This window comes from Cyprinus carpio, chromosome A6, assembly GCF_018340385.1.
Source record: "Cyprinus carpio isolate SPL01 chromosome A6, ASM1834038v1, whole genome shotgun sequence".
NCBI classification, from domain to species: Eukaryota; Metazoa; Chordata; class Actinopteri; order Cypriniformes; family Cyprinidae; genus Cyprinus; species Cyprinus carpio.
The window spans coordinates 7,787,671-7,805,998 of record NC_056577.1 but is presented as its reverse complement, the minus strand read 5'-3'; the positions used below and the strand labels follow the sequence as shown (position 1 = coordinate 7,805,998).

Sequence of the window (18,328 nt, the reverse complement as noted above, 5' to 3'; positions counted from 1 at the left end):
ATGTAATTACTGGTACTATTAACATTATAACCCAGTAATAACATTTTATAATTCAGTCAATAAGTTTACTGTAGAGGGGGTCCCTATAGGGCTTTTTGAACTGTGAGAACCTTTTTATAGGACCAGAACTAATTGTGGAACTACCCACTTTTTGGCGTTTTCGCATTGCCGGAACTGGGTGCGATTTTAGTACCGGACTGCCTTTTTCAAGAACCAAATTAGCTCCTACTCTGTAGCAGGGTCTAACCAGCACAACTGGTACTACCCGTGACGTAAGTAGACATTGATTGGCCAAACGCATACGAAAACGCCCTCACCCGCCATGATTTAAAATGGCGTATAACATACTGTAAACATTGTGTCAACTTATTTTGCAAGTATGATGAACAGTGATAGATGGACGGATGCTGAAGTGCAGGCACTTGTAGCATATGTAGCACTGCCAGCTGTCGTTGGAGATTCTTAGTTCTCCTTTCAGTTCTTTCTATCGCTTTACGTAAACGTCGATTCCATGTCCATTATTGTGAAACCCGCAAGACACAACAAAAACACAGCTCCGATCACAGCGTCATCCATCCTCCTGTTGTTAATGTTGTTCTTCTTTGTTTTCGTTGTTTAAAGCCGCGCACAAATGACGTCGCTGTCGACTGGCTTACGTCACTTCCTAGTACACACTGTCGGTGCGAATGCAACTCTTTAAATGGTACTGGGAAACAGTTTGCGCAAAATCATCCCAGTACTTTAGTACTGTACATTTAGTTCTGGAACTAAAACGTTGCGAAAGGCCCTAAAGTCATCAATCTGTCTACCAAGAGGTCCTTATCCTGAAAAAGACTGAAGACCCCTGATACTAATTCACACACTGAGTCACCAAAATGTGCCAAATCTTTAAAAAGCATGCTTTTCTTCAAGAAAAAAAGGGTAAGGAATGATCAAACGGAGCAGGGAACTTGATTTGAGCTTCAAAGCAGAGGGAACAGCAGACACATTGGTTTGTTGATAGGGAAATTAGGTTACAGGAAAACAGAGAAGCTTGAGGGGGCAGTATATTGCTCACACACACACACACACACACACACACACACACACACACACACACACACACACACACACACGCACACACACACACACAAACACACACACACACAATACATACTCACAGACACAACATTTGATATTTTTCATTAACACTTTTCATTAATTATGCTTTCAAAAGAAAAAAACAGTAGACATGGAAGATAGTAAAAAAGGGTAACAGCTAAATTAATAGTTTTATTCATGTCAAAAATATCTATTTTTTTAAATAATAAAACTGCAACCTGACCGCATGAGGTTGAACCAGAGAAAGTCATTTTGAAGGGTCAGATGGGTAAAAAAAAAATGATCCTTGAGGTGTTTCTGTAGTGCGACTCATGGAACATGACGCTAGCAACACCAAGGACATGGGTTTAATTCTTAGGTAACACATGGACTGATAAAACATATCCTCTACATTCACTGTTTTTCCTTTGGATGAAAGTATGTAACTGCACATTTACACTTTTTATAATTGAAATGCTTGTCATCCTCCAACTAAAGAGACAACACTTCTTAAACTATCAGTGATCTTGCATTTAACACCAAACCCTATTGTCTGTAATTAACCATCAGCTGAGTCACACAAAACTCCCTTGAGCTCATTTGAGATCTCCAGGATTATTATCAGTGAACCGTTACGTTAAATACCAGAGTTCAGATGAAAAGATGCACATAAAATTCCACCACCACCCAAAACTCAATCATAATCATTAACCCAGACACACATCAGCCGGAGTTGGCAACACGAACAGACCCACATGCTTCCACACACTGCGAAAAGAAAATTCAGCTGAATGCATCTGCATACATTCCAGCGTGTTGAGTTACGCACCTGCGCCATCACAACAGCGAATCTTTCCCAAAATCCAACTGAGACAAACTCCACAAGAGAAACACGACCTCCCGCTCCGCATGCTGCTCGCTCACTGTCTCATATGTGCGTCAGGTGACAGACAGAGGAGGAGAAACTTAGAAGGACGGAATGGGAAGTGAAGGACTCTGCTTCAATACTGAAGCTCAGCTGGAAGTTCAGCGCTACTCCTCACAATAAAGGGGAGGGGCGAGGGGCCACAGACACACACACACACACACACACACACTCAAAGGGATACAGGAAGCTTCCACTGGATTCACACTGAGATCTGTTAAACCAGTATGCAAAAATAAAAATATCTCTTCACACAAGACTGGAGAAACAGGAGTCCCTGCTTTGAAATTGTTACAGGGAAAGACAAAGTACTATTGTGAGTGTATTTCATGTGGGTGTGCATGTATATGTGTGTGTGTGTGTGTGTGTGTGTGTGTGTGTGTGTGAATCCTGAAATCAACTACGTCTGCATGCTGCAGTGGCCCATTTTTAGAGGGTGTGTCTATATCACAAGATCTTCATCTCCACTTCAGACGTTTAAAGAACACACACACACACACACATCTAAGATATGCACACGTCACTAAAAAGCTCATTCTTGTGAGTAAAGACAGTCACGATAAGAACCTGAGGTTATGGTCAAGGGTCAACCTGCCATTTCCTACAGTAATGTTAAATGTTTATACTTTAATAGATATATTCTGGCTCTATTCAATAGGGAGGACTGCTTTAGGTTTTTCACATGTGAGAGAAACAATGACACCTGAAGTAATTTGAGAATACAGGGCGGAACAGGTCCCTGGAAAAACTTGTTATTTATTTGTTTATGGTTGTAGATCAGTGTTGCAACATGCCATATTCATATGCATAATGAATGTTTCTAGAATACTGGTTCTCAATTTTTTATGCCTCCAAGGCCTATCATTGTTCCGATACTATTTTAGGGATTCCAGAAGTTTTATGAACTGAATGTTTAACATAGCTCTCACACTTTAACCAACAAATTTACATGACTTTTTTCATTCATTCATGATTTACCAAATAAAGATTAAGAATTTTTTTCCTCACGCATTCTAAAAATATATCTGATAAAATATTTTGATACATTGGATCAAGTGTGGGCCTAGAAATCACACTTTTAAAAATGAGACTACCTAATTTTAGGGTTTCCAAGACAATGGGGACCTAGATTAAAATAAGAAAAATCTTGATTTTTAGTTGTTTAATGCTTTGAAGTTTGCTAGGGTCACCTATGTGGGAAAATGAGAAATTGTGGCACAGCTTTAATGTTTAGTTACAGCTCAAGTGAGGAGAAAAGGTGTTGCATATTGCACAGATTTTAATATCTGGATATAATATAATCTCATTTTGTTTCAGGTTCTGGGCTGGCCCTACTTGGAATTCTATTTCTACAATGTACAGGTTAACTATGTAACAACCAGCAGGGCAACATTTTGAAATCAAAGATTCAAAAACATCAACATGACTGTCCAATAATAGGAGGACGGAAGATCCAATAACAGTACTGAAAAAAAGCCCAGTTGACAGAATGAGGTTTAGCGTATAATGCAGAGAACAGTATCACTCCTGACTAAAGATTTTCCATGTCACTATGCACCACTTTCTGTTTATTATCACTCTGTTGCATCAGATACAGAGCAGCACACACACATACACACACCATTATAACCTACTCAAAATATAAAGGCAAATGTGTGAACAGGCATAAAAAAAGAGGGGGAACAGATGGCAGACTCTTTAAGTCAGATCACTGGAGAAATATTCCAGGATAAAGCTCTATGAATGTGACCGTACAGCTCGTCATAGTTCAGCAGTCATCTTGACCTGTCATCTTCTATTTATTTATTTTTCTTGAAACCTACCTGGAAAAGGTAGGCCAGCTCCCCCTTTTTTCTGTCTATTCTTAGATCCAGGCCTGAGGAGTCATGTGGTTGGGGTGTTCTGGTAGGGATGCTTAGAAATGTGTTCTTCTAAATACAGGAAGCGCAGTGCAGGGAGACAACAGGAAGTAAAGGGACTACAATGCAGAGTGTTCCGCTTTAGACAGTATGGGGCCTTCAGTGCACACATTGACACCACCCTGACCCAAAAACCAAAGCTACACCCTTATAGTCCTCACTTTGACCTCTAAAATTTCCTACCACAATAAAAGATTGCATTAGGTGTGGATATTTTGTGTGAAATATCTAATGAGCCTGTGAGAGTCCCAGGATTGAAGCCCCAGCAAACACATACACCAATCCCCCGAGCTGGATCAAAGCAGGACGCAAGCCTTTCGTAGCATCACTAGCACCCTGCTAATTAATGATCAAACCCTATTTGTACCTCACCCACCGAGAGCAGAACTGGCTCCCCTGGAAGAAGCTAGAACACATGCTGTTCAGAGAGCCATCAATAAGTGTACAGTACAACAGCTTAAAGGTATAAATCATTCAAAAGAAAATTTCTTATTTCTTCTATATACTTAATTATGCTTTATTTGAAACCTGCATGGCTTATTGAACAGAATGTGAAAGATGCTCTTTAGCATGCAATATACGTAGTGAGTAACTGGGGCTGTCGAAAATACTACAGATCAGTGGTTCTCAATCTTTTTGACTAAATAATTCTTTATCAGTTATAAATGACTAATTATTTATTATCAATAATAGCAATTATCAGAATTTAGATGACATAATTTTTATTTTTGATGACCTATTATTTCTGACAAAATCATTATTTTTGCAAGCAACAAACATACAGTAGAAAACATTTCATTATATTATGATAATTGTTTTGCAACTGACTGAATTCTCAGGATAAAAGTATTAGCTCAATCAGCACAGCATGGTGCTAACAACACTAAAGTCATGGATTCAAATCCCAGGGAATGCATGAATTGATGAAATGTATGCCTTGAATGCAATACAAGTTGCTTTGGATAAATGCATCTGCCAAAACAGAGATGAGCACAAATACATCAAAAATATCTTGATGCAAATGACAAAGACTTGCTCAACGAATGTATCAAAATATTAATATAAAAGTTAAACGTGATCTGTGTTTGTGGGCAGCGAACATTTGTGTGGGTGTGACTCACCTTTCCCGGGTGGGAAAAAGCAGTCCATGTCGACACTACTGCGAGAGTGAGACACAGACAGGGTACTGCTGGGAACCAGACCCTCCTGAGGGGGCGAGTGTTCGGTGGTCCGCACCAGACACCAGCCGGGCCGCTCTCCAGACCTCTCCAACAGCTCGACCGTCTGACCCGACTGAATGCTCAACTCACCCACTGATCCCGCAACAAAGTCCTGCAGAACCACAGTCTGCTCACAGCCACCAGACAGCTACAGAGAGAAAGAGAAACTGGTTTAAGATTTCATTTTAAGATTTCTAATGAAGCCTCTACTGTTATCTGGGAAGAAAGAATGCATTAGATTTGTGTTTATATCTCTGTTAAGAACAGTTTTGTGAAAGTATAGAAAAATAGTGTTTTTCAGAACAGATAAAAAAAAAAAACATTTCTACAAAAAAGGATTTTCAGGATTTCAGGATTTTGAACATTCAAATCCTGTTGGATATAAAGTACCACACTATATTATTTCCTACAAAATATTCTGTACAACCCAGGAATACCTCACAATGCATGTGAATGCATAATTGAAGTTTTATGATTTGGATGAAGATCAGAACACTTTGTGCTAACAATTTCATGCAGAAAACTTTCTAGAACTGTACAAAACTGTCCCAAATGAAAGGAAAAACAGGGCAGGCTGAGAGAAATAAAGGATGGCCAGGCTGCAGAGAGAAACCAGCTCACTGAACAAATACACACATCACCACCAGAGACAAACTCACCCTACACTGACAGAAAATCAATTCAACACCTCACACACACATTTAAAGACACAAACATGTTCTAATCTTCATCAAACACACCCACTGAAACAGAAACTGAGCTAAAGACTTTGAGAAACAGGATGAGTAAGTGAGGAAAAGGCAGGTCTGAGCAGCTGTTCTCCTGTTGAGGTCTCTCCATCTCTGACCTTCTTCCTGAAAACATCAAACCTTCAGACTCTGATGTTTAGTGTCTGCACCAGTTCTATCTATCCACCCTAGACAGCGCTGCTCCCTGAATGTAGTTATGTCTGAACTCCCCATGCTCTGAGGGTCAAAACACACATTCAGCTGGAAAATAAAACAAAACTTGCCTTCTTCCTGTATTAAACACTGAAGCTGTGTTCATAAACACAGTACAACTTTTAAAAAGCACCAAAACAATTCTTGGAGATAATGCCATGACAACACCATGGCAAATGGCTTTTTGGACATTTACTGTGGTAGTGCCACCACAGTACTCTCCAGACATCCTTAGAGTTCTGTAATCATTCAGTAATGTGGAATATCAGCCCCAAAATATATGAAAATATTAATTAAATTGTAAACTGTAGTTATATTTCAAAATGACTTTTCCCCCCTGCATTTTTCATCAAATAATGCAGCCTGCCACAATACTATATTGTCTACTCCCCAGAAAAAATATAATTAATAAATTACAATTATACAATCATCTAGAGATGAAAGCTATTTAAAAGTCATGATACAAAACAAATGTCTGTGTGCTTCCTCTACTGTCTAAATGTGTTTATGTTTATGTATGTATGCAAATGTTTCTTGGAAGATTTCACTTTTCTGTGTTAATTGTCTTTGCAGCATTTGTGTATGTGTTTGTAATTATGTGTGCCATTAATTCTGTTCTCAAAGCTATAATGGAAATACAAAAGACTATAAATCTAGGTTTACAACTCTAGAGTCCCTGGAGAGCGAGGCAGAGAAGGAGGAGTGTGTGATTGGGTGGAGGAAAGTGATACGCCCTCCTCGAGGGAACGCGGGGTGTTTTCACTCCCTGATTCTTTACAGCTAGACAGGAATTCCCGCTATATGGAACAGACTATTCCATACTGACAGAACTCCCAGCCATGAGGAAAGCATAATCACCAACAGAGAATGAGACAGGATTACATATGTGCCATATGAGAACATTTAGCTGACGCTTTTCCTTTCTTCACAACAGACGTCATGCAGACTGGAGTCAGGATGTACTGGTAACTTATAAATATACATGTGCAGTTCAAGTTAAATTAATAACATACAGTAGAAGACATACATGTATTCTGTTTTTTGCACCAGTCCCTAATAATAAAAATAATACTAATAAGGTAACAATTTAATATCTTTGGCTATCATAAAATTATTTACAATCACGAATACATTATATCATTAGTAAATCAGTAGTTAATATAGAATATAGAAATGTTTTTTTATATATTTATTTATATTATTATTATATTTTTATATAATATATTTAAATATATTTAAAAATACGTTCAATATATTTAAAATGATTAATACATTTAAATAATTTGAAAAAGATTATTAAAATATTTTCCTCCTAATATTGTCTGGCTTTGAAAATGACACACACACACACACACACACACACACACACACACACACACACACACACACACACACACACACACACACACACACACACACACACATATGCCCACACACATACATATACACATATATATATATAACATATATATATATTGAAGATATACAATATTTAAGGTTTCAGCTTTAAAAATCTGACCAACCAAACAAACAAACACATGGAGTACAATTTGAACAGCCACTCCCTTCTGAGCAACCCGAAAACACAGTCCAAATGTTAGCTCATGCTTATGGGGACAGAAAACACACACACACACACACACACACACACACACACACACACACACACACAAGTACACTTCTACATTTAAAGTGCAAATGTCAGCAAAGACACTTGAAATAATTTGAGAATGACTATGGGGAAATCACAGAGTACTTGTTAAATTAGAGGGTGATGGTACTGGTTGGGCTGATTAAATAGCCACTACTGTCTAAAAAGCATTATTAAAACACTTTTTTAATATTATAGCAGTGTAACTGATGAACTATTTGTATATACATTTTCAAAAGAGGTAATTCAAATAGGTGTTGTACTAACACTCTGTACTGGTAACACACATATGAGAGGCAAACACATTGCTTAAACATAAATAAACCATACAATTATGCTTTATCCCAAACAATATCGAAATAGACAATACAGTCACACTCTCCCTTAAAAACTACCACTAATACATAACTCATTTACAAAAAAAGTACAAGCCAATCCAATCATATCCAAAACTCCATCAGAAGTATTTGTACTCACAGGTCTGGTTCTCTTGGGCAGTCTGAAACTCCTCCACCTGGGCATGATTCTATCTGTACCACCAATCCAACCAACCAGAAGTCAGTCTGTCAACCAGATCCGCCTTCTGATTGGCCGAAAATCAGGTAGAAAACAGTCTAACTCCCAGAGTCTCACACAGAGCTAGTGACTGAACTCATGCTCATCATGTTCTTTACAGAGTATGGAGAATAATTATTGTGCTGTTATATAGATCTTCACAGCTGAGGTGTATTGAGAGGGTTCTGCTCATATGTGAGAGAGAGGGAAAGACTGAGAGAAAGAGGAGGAAACAAACACAGACTCCCAAAGAACTAAGAAAAGTGAGAGAGGAGGGAAAATGAAATGAACAAATGCAACACCCAAAACTGGGCAAGGAAAGAGTGAGGTTAAAGATGTGTGTGTGTGTGTGTGTGTGTGTGTGTGTGTGTGTGTGTGTGTGTGTGTGTGTGTGTGTGTGTGTGTGTGTGTGTGTGTGTGTGTGTGTGTGTGTGTGTGTGTGTGTGTGTGTGTGCGTGCACATGTGCTTCTAAGATAAAGACAGAGAGCATATGGAAGACACACACAGTCAAAGGGTCATAGATTTCATATATTTTTGAAAACAAGCAACATTACTCACTATAACTGAATTGTCAACTCTAAATCAAACAGAATATATCTAAACAGACAGACAGAGAAAATGGAGGTTTTGTCAAATTTAGCTAACTTCTGGCACAAATGCTGACAGCAGTGAGCAAACCGCACTACCCAGACACACAAACAAGTTAAGAAATGTCTAGTCTGTAAAAATAGGGAATATGAGAAGCCTATATATAGTTTTATATTTGAATGCCCACTGACACAGCCATACATACACACAAACTCACAAACCTCAAACCACTTTGACATAAGAAGCAGTACAATAACTCCAAAGAGACAGACCGCTAACAGAAAAGAGAGAGAAAGAGAGAGAGAAAGACTTGAATATTATATGCGTGTAATTATGTGACTAATGGCTTGATTTGCATTAGTTGCTTTGTTATGTGATTTAGGCTTAATAAACTGTAAATGTAAAATTCTTTTGACTAGCATAAAGTCTGGTTCACAATGAAGCTAATTCTGGCTAAAAATGGCTCACTTAGACAGGAGGACTGATATATAAAGTGGCCAATCACAGCTGTCAGACTTACTTCTCATTTCTTATTATAATTTCTGATGTCTAAGTAAGGCGTACATGCAGGACTGCTCAAAAATGTCATGTTTATACAAACTTTTGATTTTCTTTTAAAAGGTTGATGCCATTCATGTTACTATAAATCTATTGCAAATAAACCCATCCCTAAGTAGCCAGTCAGACTGGAGCTAGCAGTTTCCACCAACACTTGCCATCTTGTGTGTAACATTCAGTGTCAGACAGTCAGTGAAAGGTCAGTGGGTGTGCCATCTGAGACGGTCCTGACTTAAACCACATGAACACCGCAAAACAACTGATCCTGCAAGAGAGTGTGTTAGAAAATGTGTTTTTAAGAAACATGCGCTGCTCTTGACTCTTGAAAGCTTTTTTTTTTTTGTCTGTAATTAGATGGTTGAATGAAAAAAGAGCAAAGAGACTGGCCTGAGGTTAAGAGCAAGCACAATTAATCATAAAATTACAGAGAAATGACAGACGGAGAGATCAGGAGCAATGATACAGTTTGTGCCGCACTAACATACTGGATGGGAATAAAAGTGAATCAGTTAGTGGGACAGTTATATAGCAAAAACAGGGCAACAACAAAATTAGTGAAAGAAAGAAAGCAAATTAACTCATCCTGGACACACACAAAAAATTTGGTCAACACTGTTAATTCTCAGGTATGAACTTATACACACACAAATTAAAGGATCTTCAGGGAGACCATCATCAAAACAACAAATGAGGGAATATCTTTATCTTATCTTAAATAAATTATTTTAGATTCAGCAAGGATGCATTAAATAAATCAAAAGTCATAGTAAAAACATGTATATTGTTTCTATTTCAAATATAAAATGCAGTACTTTTGAATTTTCTATTCAACAAATAATCCTGAAAAAATTTATCATGGTTTCCAAAAAATATTAAACAGCACATCTGTTATCAATGCTGATAATAGATAATGTTTCTTCACCAAATCAGTATATTAGAATGATTTCTGAAGGATCATGTGACACTGAAGACTGGAGTAATGATCCTAAATATTCAGCTTTGTCATCACAGGAATATATTGCATATTATAATTTTTTTTTTTAAATAGAGATATTTTTGATAAATGTAGCCTTGGTGAGCATAAAAGTTTTCTTTTAAAAACACCAAAATATATAAAAACATACCATGATACCCATGTACAAACTCTAGATTCAAACACACACACACACACACACACACACACACACACACACACACACACACAAACACACACACACACACACACACACACACACACACACACACACACACACACACACACACACACATACCACAGAAGAACTGGTGGTGTTTAAACAGATGTATGTGTGTGAGACAATCATATTTTCCATAGGGGGAGTATCTCCCATTTGACAGAAATTATTTTTAAAACACACTCTCACACATTTTAAACCCAACCCTCACACAAACATGGTGACATGCTTTCAAAATATTTCTCTATGTTTGAGGAGAAATAAAAAAAAAATCCTCACACAGTCAAACCTGCTTACACACAGACAAAATAGCAATCAACCAACACAAAACAAACCTCTCTCTTCTTGAACTTAATTTTGATACCAATGCACTTAACCTTAGGCTTCTGGGGTTTCTTTATGTTTGAGGAAAATTTTGAATAATCCTCACAGTCAAACCTGCATGTCCACTGATGTCACAACTGTCACCTCACGGTGCCGGCCAAGCCAAATGACAATACAGTGTCAGGGTCTACATAATGGATGATTTTTGTAGTGCAGTTGTACCTTGTCACTGTCTACAGTGTTCTGGGAGGTGCGGGAAGCGATGGAGATTGTGTCCGGCTGGCTGCTGGCATCACCCTGACTGTCCGCGTCCTCAGTAGTTTCCCTGAAAGATAAGCATTAAATAAATATTATAAACATAATTTCCACTGCAATACACGTACACACTCTATAATAAAACCCTAGCAGCAAATGCTGTGATAAGAGCTGTGCACTTTGTGAGTACAGATGTATTGATTCTCTCAATGCAGATTAGAAAAGAAACTGAGCAGAGAAAATAAAAAGAAAAATCTATGTTTTAGGTGGATGAAGACAGCAGGTGGATGAGGTGAAATACCTTTTGCTTATGCTACGCTGTCTGGCTGGGGTTTTGGGAGGGTGTATGGGCTCCTTTAGCGCCCCCTTTAGGTGGACTGTTCTCTCTTGAATAACTTCCCTGATGTTCCGGATCCACTCTTGTTTCACTTCTATACTGGAGGCCTTTGGGTGCATGAGAGGATGTGTATAAGTGAAAAAAGATGACAAAGCATGATTTCACAAGACAGATTTGAACTTGCATCACTCAAATGAGTACACTGGCACAAAGCATGTGCACCAGGGTCAGTAATTAACCAAGGCCAAAATTAGCGCTACATATGAGAAACATGCCCCAAATATTTAGAATGTGGGGGCAAAAAAAATTCCCTTGTAAAGAATCTTTCAAGTTTTAATTAGTGCTGTCAAACGATTAATTGCGATTAATCGCATCCAAAATACAAGTTTTTGTCTACAAAATCTATGTATGTGTACTGTGTATATTTATTATGTATTTATAAATACACACACATACTGTATACATTTTGAAAATATTTATATGCTTAAACATTTATATTCTTATATTTTATATAAGATAATACATATACATAACATATTTTTCTTAAATATATACATGAATGTGTTTGTATTTATATATACATAATAAATACACACAGTATGCACACATATATTATATAAACAAAAACTTTTATTTTGGATGTGATTAATCGCGATTAATCGTTTGACAGCAGTAGTTTTAATATGTAATTTCTAGAAAATTTTATATATTCTATACAGGGCTGCAATTAGTGTTCCCTCTAGTTTTTTTTTTTGATGGGAATAGTTTTTCTCTATTGGGCGGACATTTCGGCCACCTGTGCAAAAACATTCTTTATACCAGACATGTACAGCGCGCACAAAAAAAAGTGTGTAACTTTTAACTTTAATGTGCTATTTGTATTTAATTTGACCCGTGACTAAATGATGTACATTTTAGATTACCTGAGAAAACTTTATATTATATATATATATATATATATGTACACAGTATAATACACTGCCATTCAAAAGTTTGGGATCAATAATGTTTATTAAATAAGTTTCTTATGCTCATCAAGGCTGTATCTATTTGATAAAAATATTGAATATTTTTTCACAAAATAATATTGTGAAATATTATTGCAATTTAAAATAAAAGTTTTCTATTTTAATATACTTTAAAATACAATTTATTCCTATGAAGCAAAGCAATTTTCAGCATCATTTCTCCAGTCTTCGGTGTCACATGATCCTTCACTAATCATTCTAATATGCTGACTTATAATCAATGTTGGAAACAGTTGTGCTGCATAATATTTTTTTTGGTACTTTGTGATATTTTTTTCGGGATTCTTTGATAAATAAAAAGTTAAAAAGGACAGTGTTTATTCAAAATAGAAATTTTGTGTTACAATATACACTACTAAAATGTTTGTGGTCAATATTTTTTTTCTTTTTTAAAAGAAATTAATACGTTTATTCAGCAAGAATGTGTTAAATGGATAAAAAGTGATAATATAGACATATTTTTAGAAAATATTTCTATTTTGAATAAATGCTGTTCTTTTTAACTTTTTTATTAATCTAAGAATCAAAAAGAAAAAAGTAAAACGTTCAAAAAAAAAATAAAAAAAAAAAAAAAGTAAAAATATTAAGCAGCACAACAGATTCATCACTGATAATAAATCAGCATATTAGAATGATTTCTGAAGGATAATATAACACTGAAGGCTGGAGTAATGATGCTGAAAATTCAGCTTTGCTCCACGGGAATAAATTATATTTTAAAGTATATTAAAACAGGAAACCAATATTAGAAATTGCAATAATGTTTCACAATATTACTGTTTTTTTCTTCTGTATTTTCGATAAAATAAATACATCCTTGATGAGCAGAGACTCCATTAAAAAACAAGGTCAATTATTTATTAGGTTAATAATTTAGGCCTAACATAATATAATATCAAAACAAACTGAAGCATTTAAACTGATAGAATAGAAGAGAATAGAATAGAATAGAAACTGAAGCATTTAAACTGAGATCTGTAAGTTAAATCTAAAAAAAAAAAAAAAAAACGTGAACGTCAGTTCTTCTATAGCTATCTAAACATCCCTATGATGTACAGTTTGCACACTACACCTGTGTGACTGTAAATGTCTCTGAGTTTTGTTACCGTTCTGTGCCCATCATCCGCTGTTTCCAGCACTTAATCAAGCCACTCTTCTTTAATACATGATGACGTTTTATTTCACATGTCATTGCGTTTGCGTCGGCTCTCGAGTTGAGCTATTTCGTAGGCTACGCAACCATTAAAATATTCGGTTTCAACAGCGACTCATTTGGCGCACATCATTCCCTTTCTATGGAAACTGTAAACCGCATTCACCGGTTCTAACTCTATGGTGATATCAACTCTATAGCGGTTTACCCGAGCATTGCAATTCATTCGCTTTCGCAAATAGCTTTGCCAACTCATTTATGCGTGTGCGCGGCACATTGTTTCTTCTGCGCGGCAGCGGTGGAAGAAGTGCGCGGCCGCGCGCGCGCGCAGCTTAGAGGGAACATTGGCTGCAATTGTCATTAATTTTAACTATTAGAATTTTATTTCAGAACTGAAAACAAAATAATAGGCCTTTGTGTAAATCCCGAAGAACAAAATAAATCAGTTATTTTTATATTATTTTTTTATGAAATGTGGTAGCAGTTTTAAAAAAATAATTGTTTTAACCCTGACGTACGAAATAATAGTAAATATTGAACCTTTAGATAAAATCTATAAAATAATAATACAATTGTGTTCTAGGTGTCATATTTGGTTAGGACACCGTGTTACAGCCTACTGTATGTTAAAAAATGTACCGTTATACCTCATGAAGGTAAAAATATGAATGTCTTACTAGCACTAGCTACTATGATTCTGCTCTGCCATATCTGTAGGTTTATCTGACACTGATACACACAGACATACACATCTACACATCTTACCTTGAGCACCGTTTTGTTGTCAGATGTAGGCGTCCGGCCGCCCCACAGAGCAAACTTACACGGATCACCTTCAATGTGTTCGGTGACTCCTAAATCTGATGTCTGTCAAAACACATTTGAATTCACACTACCATGAACGACTTACTAATAAATTGGGAAAAAGGCACTAAAGACCTCATTTTGCTGATGATGTTTACACTTCTTGACAACGTGTCATCCTGGAGCTCCTTACCAGCAGCTTGTTCTTGTAAACATATTTGGTGCGTCCTGACGAGTCTTTCATCTCTTTACTGAAAACGAGGGAGATCTCAAAGAGGAAGAGATGTCGGTCCCGGCCCTTGCGGATCAGAGATTTGGGGTCCCACACCTGGAAGGTGTCTTGTAGGATCAGCTCCCCCTGTACGGCCAGGTTCTCATCAAAACCTGATACCACAACCACAATTACACAGATAAACAAATGCATTAATACAAAAATATCAACAGTGCATCATCGAGCTGAAATTCCGATTCTGGATTCATCAAGCAAAATAAATAAATATTTAATAACAAATAAAATGTCATAATATTTTTTATAATAATTATACAGTTAATATTATTTAATTTAACAATAAAACTAAATAAAAGCAAACAAAAATGTATTTCATTTTCAAATTTTATTTTAAAATCTTATGGTGGAAAAAATGCATTCTCTTTGTATATACAGTAGGCTTAAAAACATTAAACTTCCAATGAGTTTTAAAAATCTGTAATTTTATGTTGAATAATTGTGGATTATTTGAACATTTAAAACAACAACAACAACAACAACAATAACAAATAAGACATCTGTGAACAAATAAATATAATCTTTTTTCAAGTCATCAGTCTTAAGAAAATGCTATTTGGGACTTGCAACTCTTCTGCACCCAGTACAGCTGCTGTAAATATCGCTTACCCTCCAGCATGCTGACGTGCATGGCGTCATTAGCACGTTTAGGCACACTGAGCATAACCTCCAAACCCTCCTTTATTTCTCCTTTCCCTTCCTCACAACACGTCAGCAGCTCCTGTTCACATTTACACCAACACACAAACAACACCATTTAGTGCTGCAAACTGGTTCACATCAGAGGTAAAGTCTGAACAAAAACACTTCATCTCCACCTTCAGCAAGAGCTGGTATTTGGTGATTCTCTGAACGGGTTTGATCAGGTACGATGAGATTGAATTGGCCAGACCATGTCTCCGTTGTATCTCCTGTGAGAAACAGCATAAAATAATCAGTTTAAAAAAAACAGTTTAAACCAGATTTTATTGGCCTAAGATGGCATTTAGCTGATCTAACTGATCTCCCATTCTGGCCAAATTGGTGTTTAGCTGGTTGGCCAGTGTTTTGCCCCCCAAAACAAGTACACAAAATCCATTAAAAACCCTCAGAACAGACACATTTAACTCTTCTAGAAAACCAACTAACCACCCTGTTTAAGCAGTTTTTTCATCACTGTATTCACATAGCTTTTAAAAACATGAAACATTCACAGATTAATTCTGACAAATAATATAAACAGAATTTATTAATTTGGAACAGAGCAGTAAGGGTGGATGAGAGCAGATTTCTGGCGCCCCCTGTCTGCTCTTTGAGTCATTCCTATCATCTCAGCCCCACAACCTCCAAAATCAACTGAGAGAAAACAGAAAATCAACTCACATCAAAGAACCTTCCGGCCTGGCCCTGGATGAGCTGACTGGAGTCAGGTTTGTTTTTGCAGTAGGTGACATACATATGGAATTTATCAGCTTCAGAACATGGAAAAAATAAACACATTTACTATTTATGTTCCAAGCATCCTCACTAAAGTTTGAAAGTACCAAAGTACCAGAAGCTACTGCTTAAACATTAATACTTCACAGCTGAGTTGACTTTTTGGACCTTTCCAGCTTTAAATAATGATTAAATTACAGCGTGGGCAAATTTCCAACTTTTGCAGCCTCTCAGCATACATTGGTTTTTAAATATTCATGCAGACTAAAGTGATGATGAGTAGTCCATACTGAAATCACAATGTGTTCTCCAAACAAAGAAAAACTGAGGAAAAAAGACAATGATTCATCTGTGTCTCACCCATGTGACAAAACAATGGCCCACATCTTCTGGAAGCTGCTCATAGTTTTCAAGCTCTTTCAGAAAAACGCTGCAAAAACAAATAATGGAAAAAATAACTAGATTTATCTTCTGAAGAAAATATGAGGCTGTTTCTTTTGCTAATGACTGACACTTGGCCATTTTGAGTATATCAGCATGATCATTCTGCCTTGATCGTGTGAGATCAGTGTTATTTAGCATATATACTATTATAGTACTTATTGATGTTTTGAGTAAGCTTTTAATTTTATTTTTCAGGTTTTATTTAAATGTTAAGTTTTAGTAATGTTGTTATGTCATTTTAATATTTCTACTTAGCATTTATTGTTTTTCAGCAAAGTTTTAGTAATTTTTGCACTTCAAATTATTTTAGTTGCCAAGGTAACACTTCAAATTTTTGTTTTTTAAGTTTGACATTTTTCAATATATCTTCAATATTTATATTTTATTTTATTTCAGCTTTGTTTCAATAAACAAAAATGATTTTCAATTGTTTTACTTTTATAAATGAGATAAAAACTTCTTATATGCAAATATGACAGAAATGCGTCAGCGGAGCAACTGTTATCGGTTAGGTTTCTCCAGGTATTATAGATCTCCTTGGCAAGCATCAATAATTAGTCACATACTTACACAGACCATCAAAATTACAGCTTTATAAGCCATCAAACTGACAGCTTTACCACTAAGCTATATGCATATGGAAACCTGGATATAAAGCCTGTTTGGAAACATACTTGTTGTGGAATTCATAAATCTCCTGAATATTCCCAAAGATCACATGTTCTTTGTTTGCAATTCCAGATGGGATCTCTGCACCGCTTGTCATTTCCCAGAGAAAAGTCTGCGCATAAATGCACAAGGGAAATTAGTTCATCCTAAGTTCACAATTCATTTTACTCAGACAGCATTTCAGGCAAAGTACAGTATGTAACTAAGCAACCTTGGATGATTCTTGCAATCAAAAGCCATGACTGTCTGAAATCTGTAAGTAAACCTCTGAAGCTTCTCTTTGGCAGACACTCTCACCTCCAAACACTCCTGTAGGTCTCGTACATAAGCTCTTTCTGTCTGGAGCAGCTCCGCCATAATATACCTACACATAGACCAAAATGCCCCACTGAAAGCCCAGCAAATTACAGACATTACAATTCAAAGAACGCCTGAGATAGCACTTCATAACACAAAGCCAATTCCTCAGTAAATGATTAAGATTAAAAAGGTTTTTGTGTGAAGATGAAGCTATTGATGCCGTGATTTAGTTTGGGACTATCGGCTTAACCTGCACACAGGAAGCTGGCACACAGCATAAGGATTCTGAGTCATATTTAAAATCTCTCTTAGTCATGAAGTTAATTTCATCACTCACTCTTTTTTTCTGGCAGATTTCTTCTTCTCCTCATTAACTTCATGGTCAGGATCATTGAGGTTGACCTCTGGGTCAGTGTGGGTCAAGCTGGCTGGTATTATATCCAGCTCCAGATCTTTATTGTCCTGTAGAGAGGTCAGAGGAAATACCGGAAATTACAGTGTGTTTTTATGGTCAACTTTTGATACCTCGTGATACGAGCCTCTAAAAACAGTATAAATAGTAGAAAAAGATTTTAAAAACTATTGATGAAAATTAAGATTTATAAATATATAAAATAATGCATGAAATGAAGAATAAATGCAGGATATATATCCTAAAAAGATATAAACTGGCTTTGCCTG

General features: G+C 36.4%; 1 protein-coding gene across 3 annotated transcripts in view; it reads right to left on the bottom strand.

The window, feature by feature from the left end:
* kalrnb (kalirin RhoGEF kinase b) overlaps positions 1-18,328 on the bottom strand; it is an 87,557-nt gene that overhangs the window by 13,896 nt on the left and 55,333 nt on the right. The window contains exons 23-34 of one of the 3 annotated variants that reach the window (XM_042757803.1): positions 17,985-18,109; positions 17,645-17,711; positions 17,353-17,459; positions 16,595-16,664; positions 16,181-16,270; positions 15,637-15,729; positions 15,428-15,539; positions 14,726-14,916; positions 14,494-14,595; positions 11,512-11,654; positions 11,178-11,280; positions 5,046-5,292 (exon numbers count right to left, since the gene is read on the bottom strand). In XM_042757803.1, coding sequence (XP_042613737.1) covers positions 5,046-5,292; positions 11,178-11,280; positions 11,512-11,654; positions 14,494-14,595; positions 14,726-14,916; positions 15,428-15,539; positions 15,637-15,729; positions 16,181-16,270; positions 16,595-16,664; positions 17,353-17,459; positions 17,645-17,711; positions 17,985-18,109 — 1,450 coding nt within the window. Of the gene's footprint in view, positions 1-1,909; positions 2,124-5,045; positions 5,293-8,213; positions 8,464-11,177; positions 11,281-11,511; positions 11,655-14,493; positions 14,596-14,725; positions 14,917-15,427; positions 15,540-15,636; positions 15,730-16,180; positions 16,271-16,594; positions 16,665-17,352; positions 17,460-17,644; positions 17,712-17,984; positions 18,110-18,328 lie in introns of those variants that run through there. The other 2 variants (XM_042757805.1, XM_042757806.1) reach the window with 2 other exon arrangements.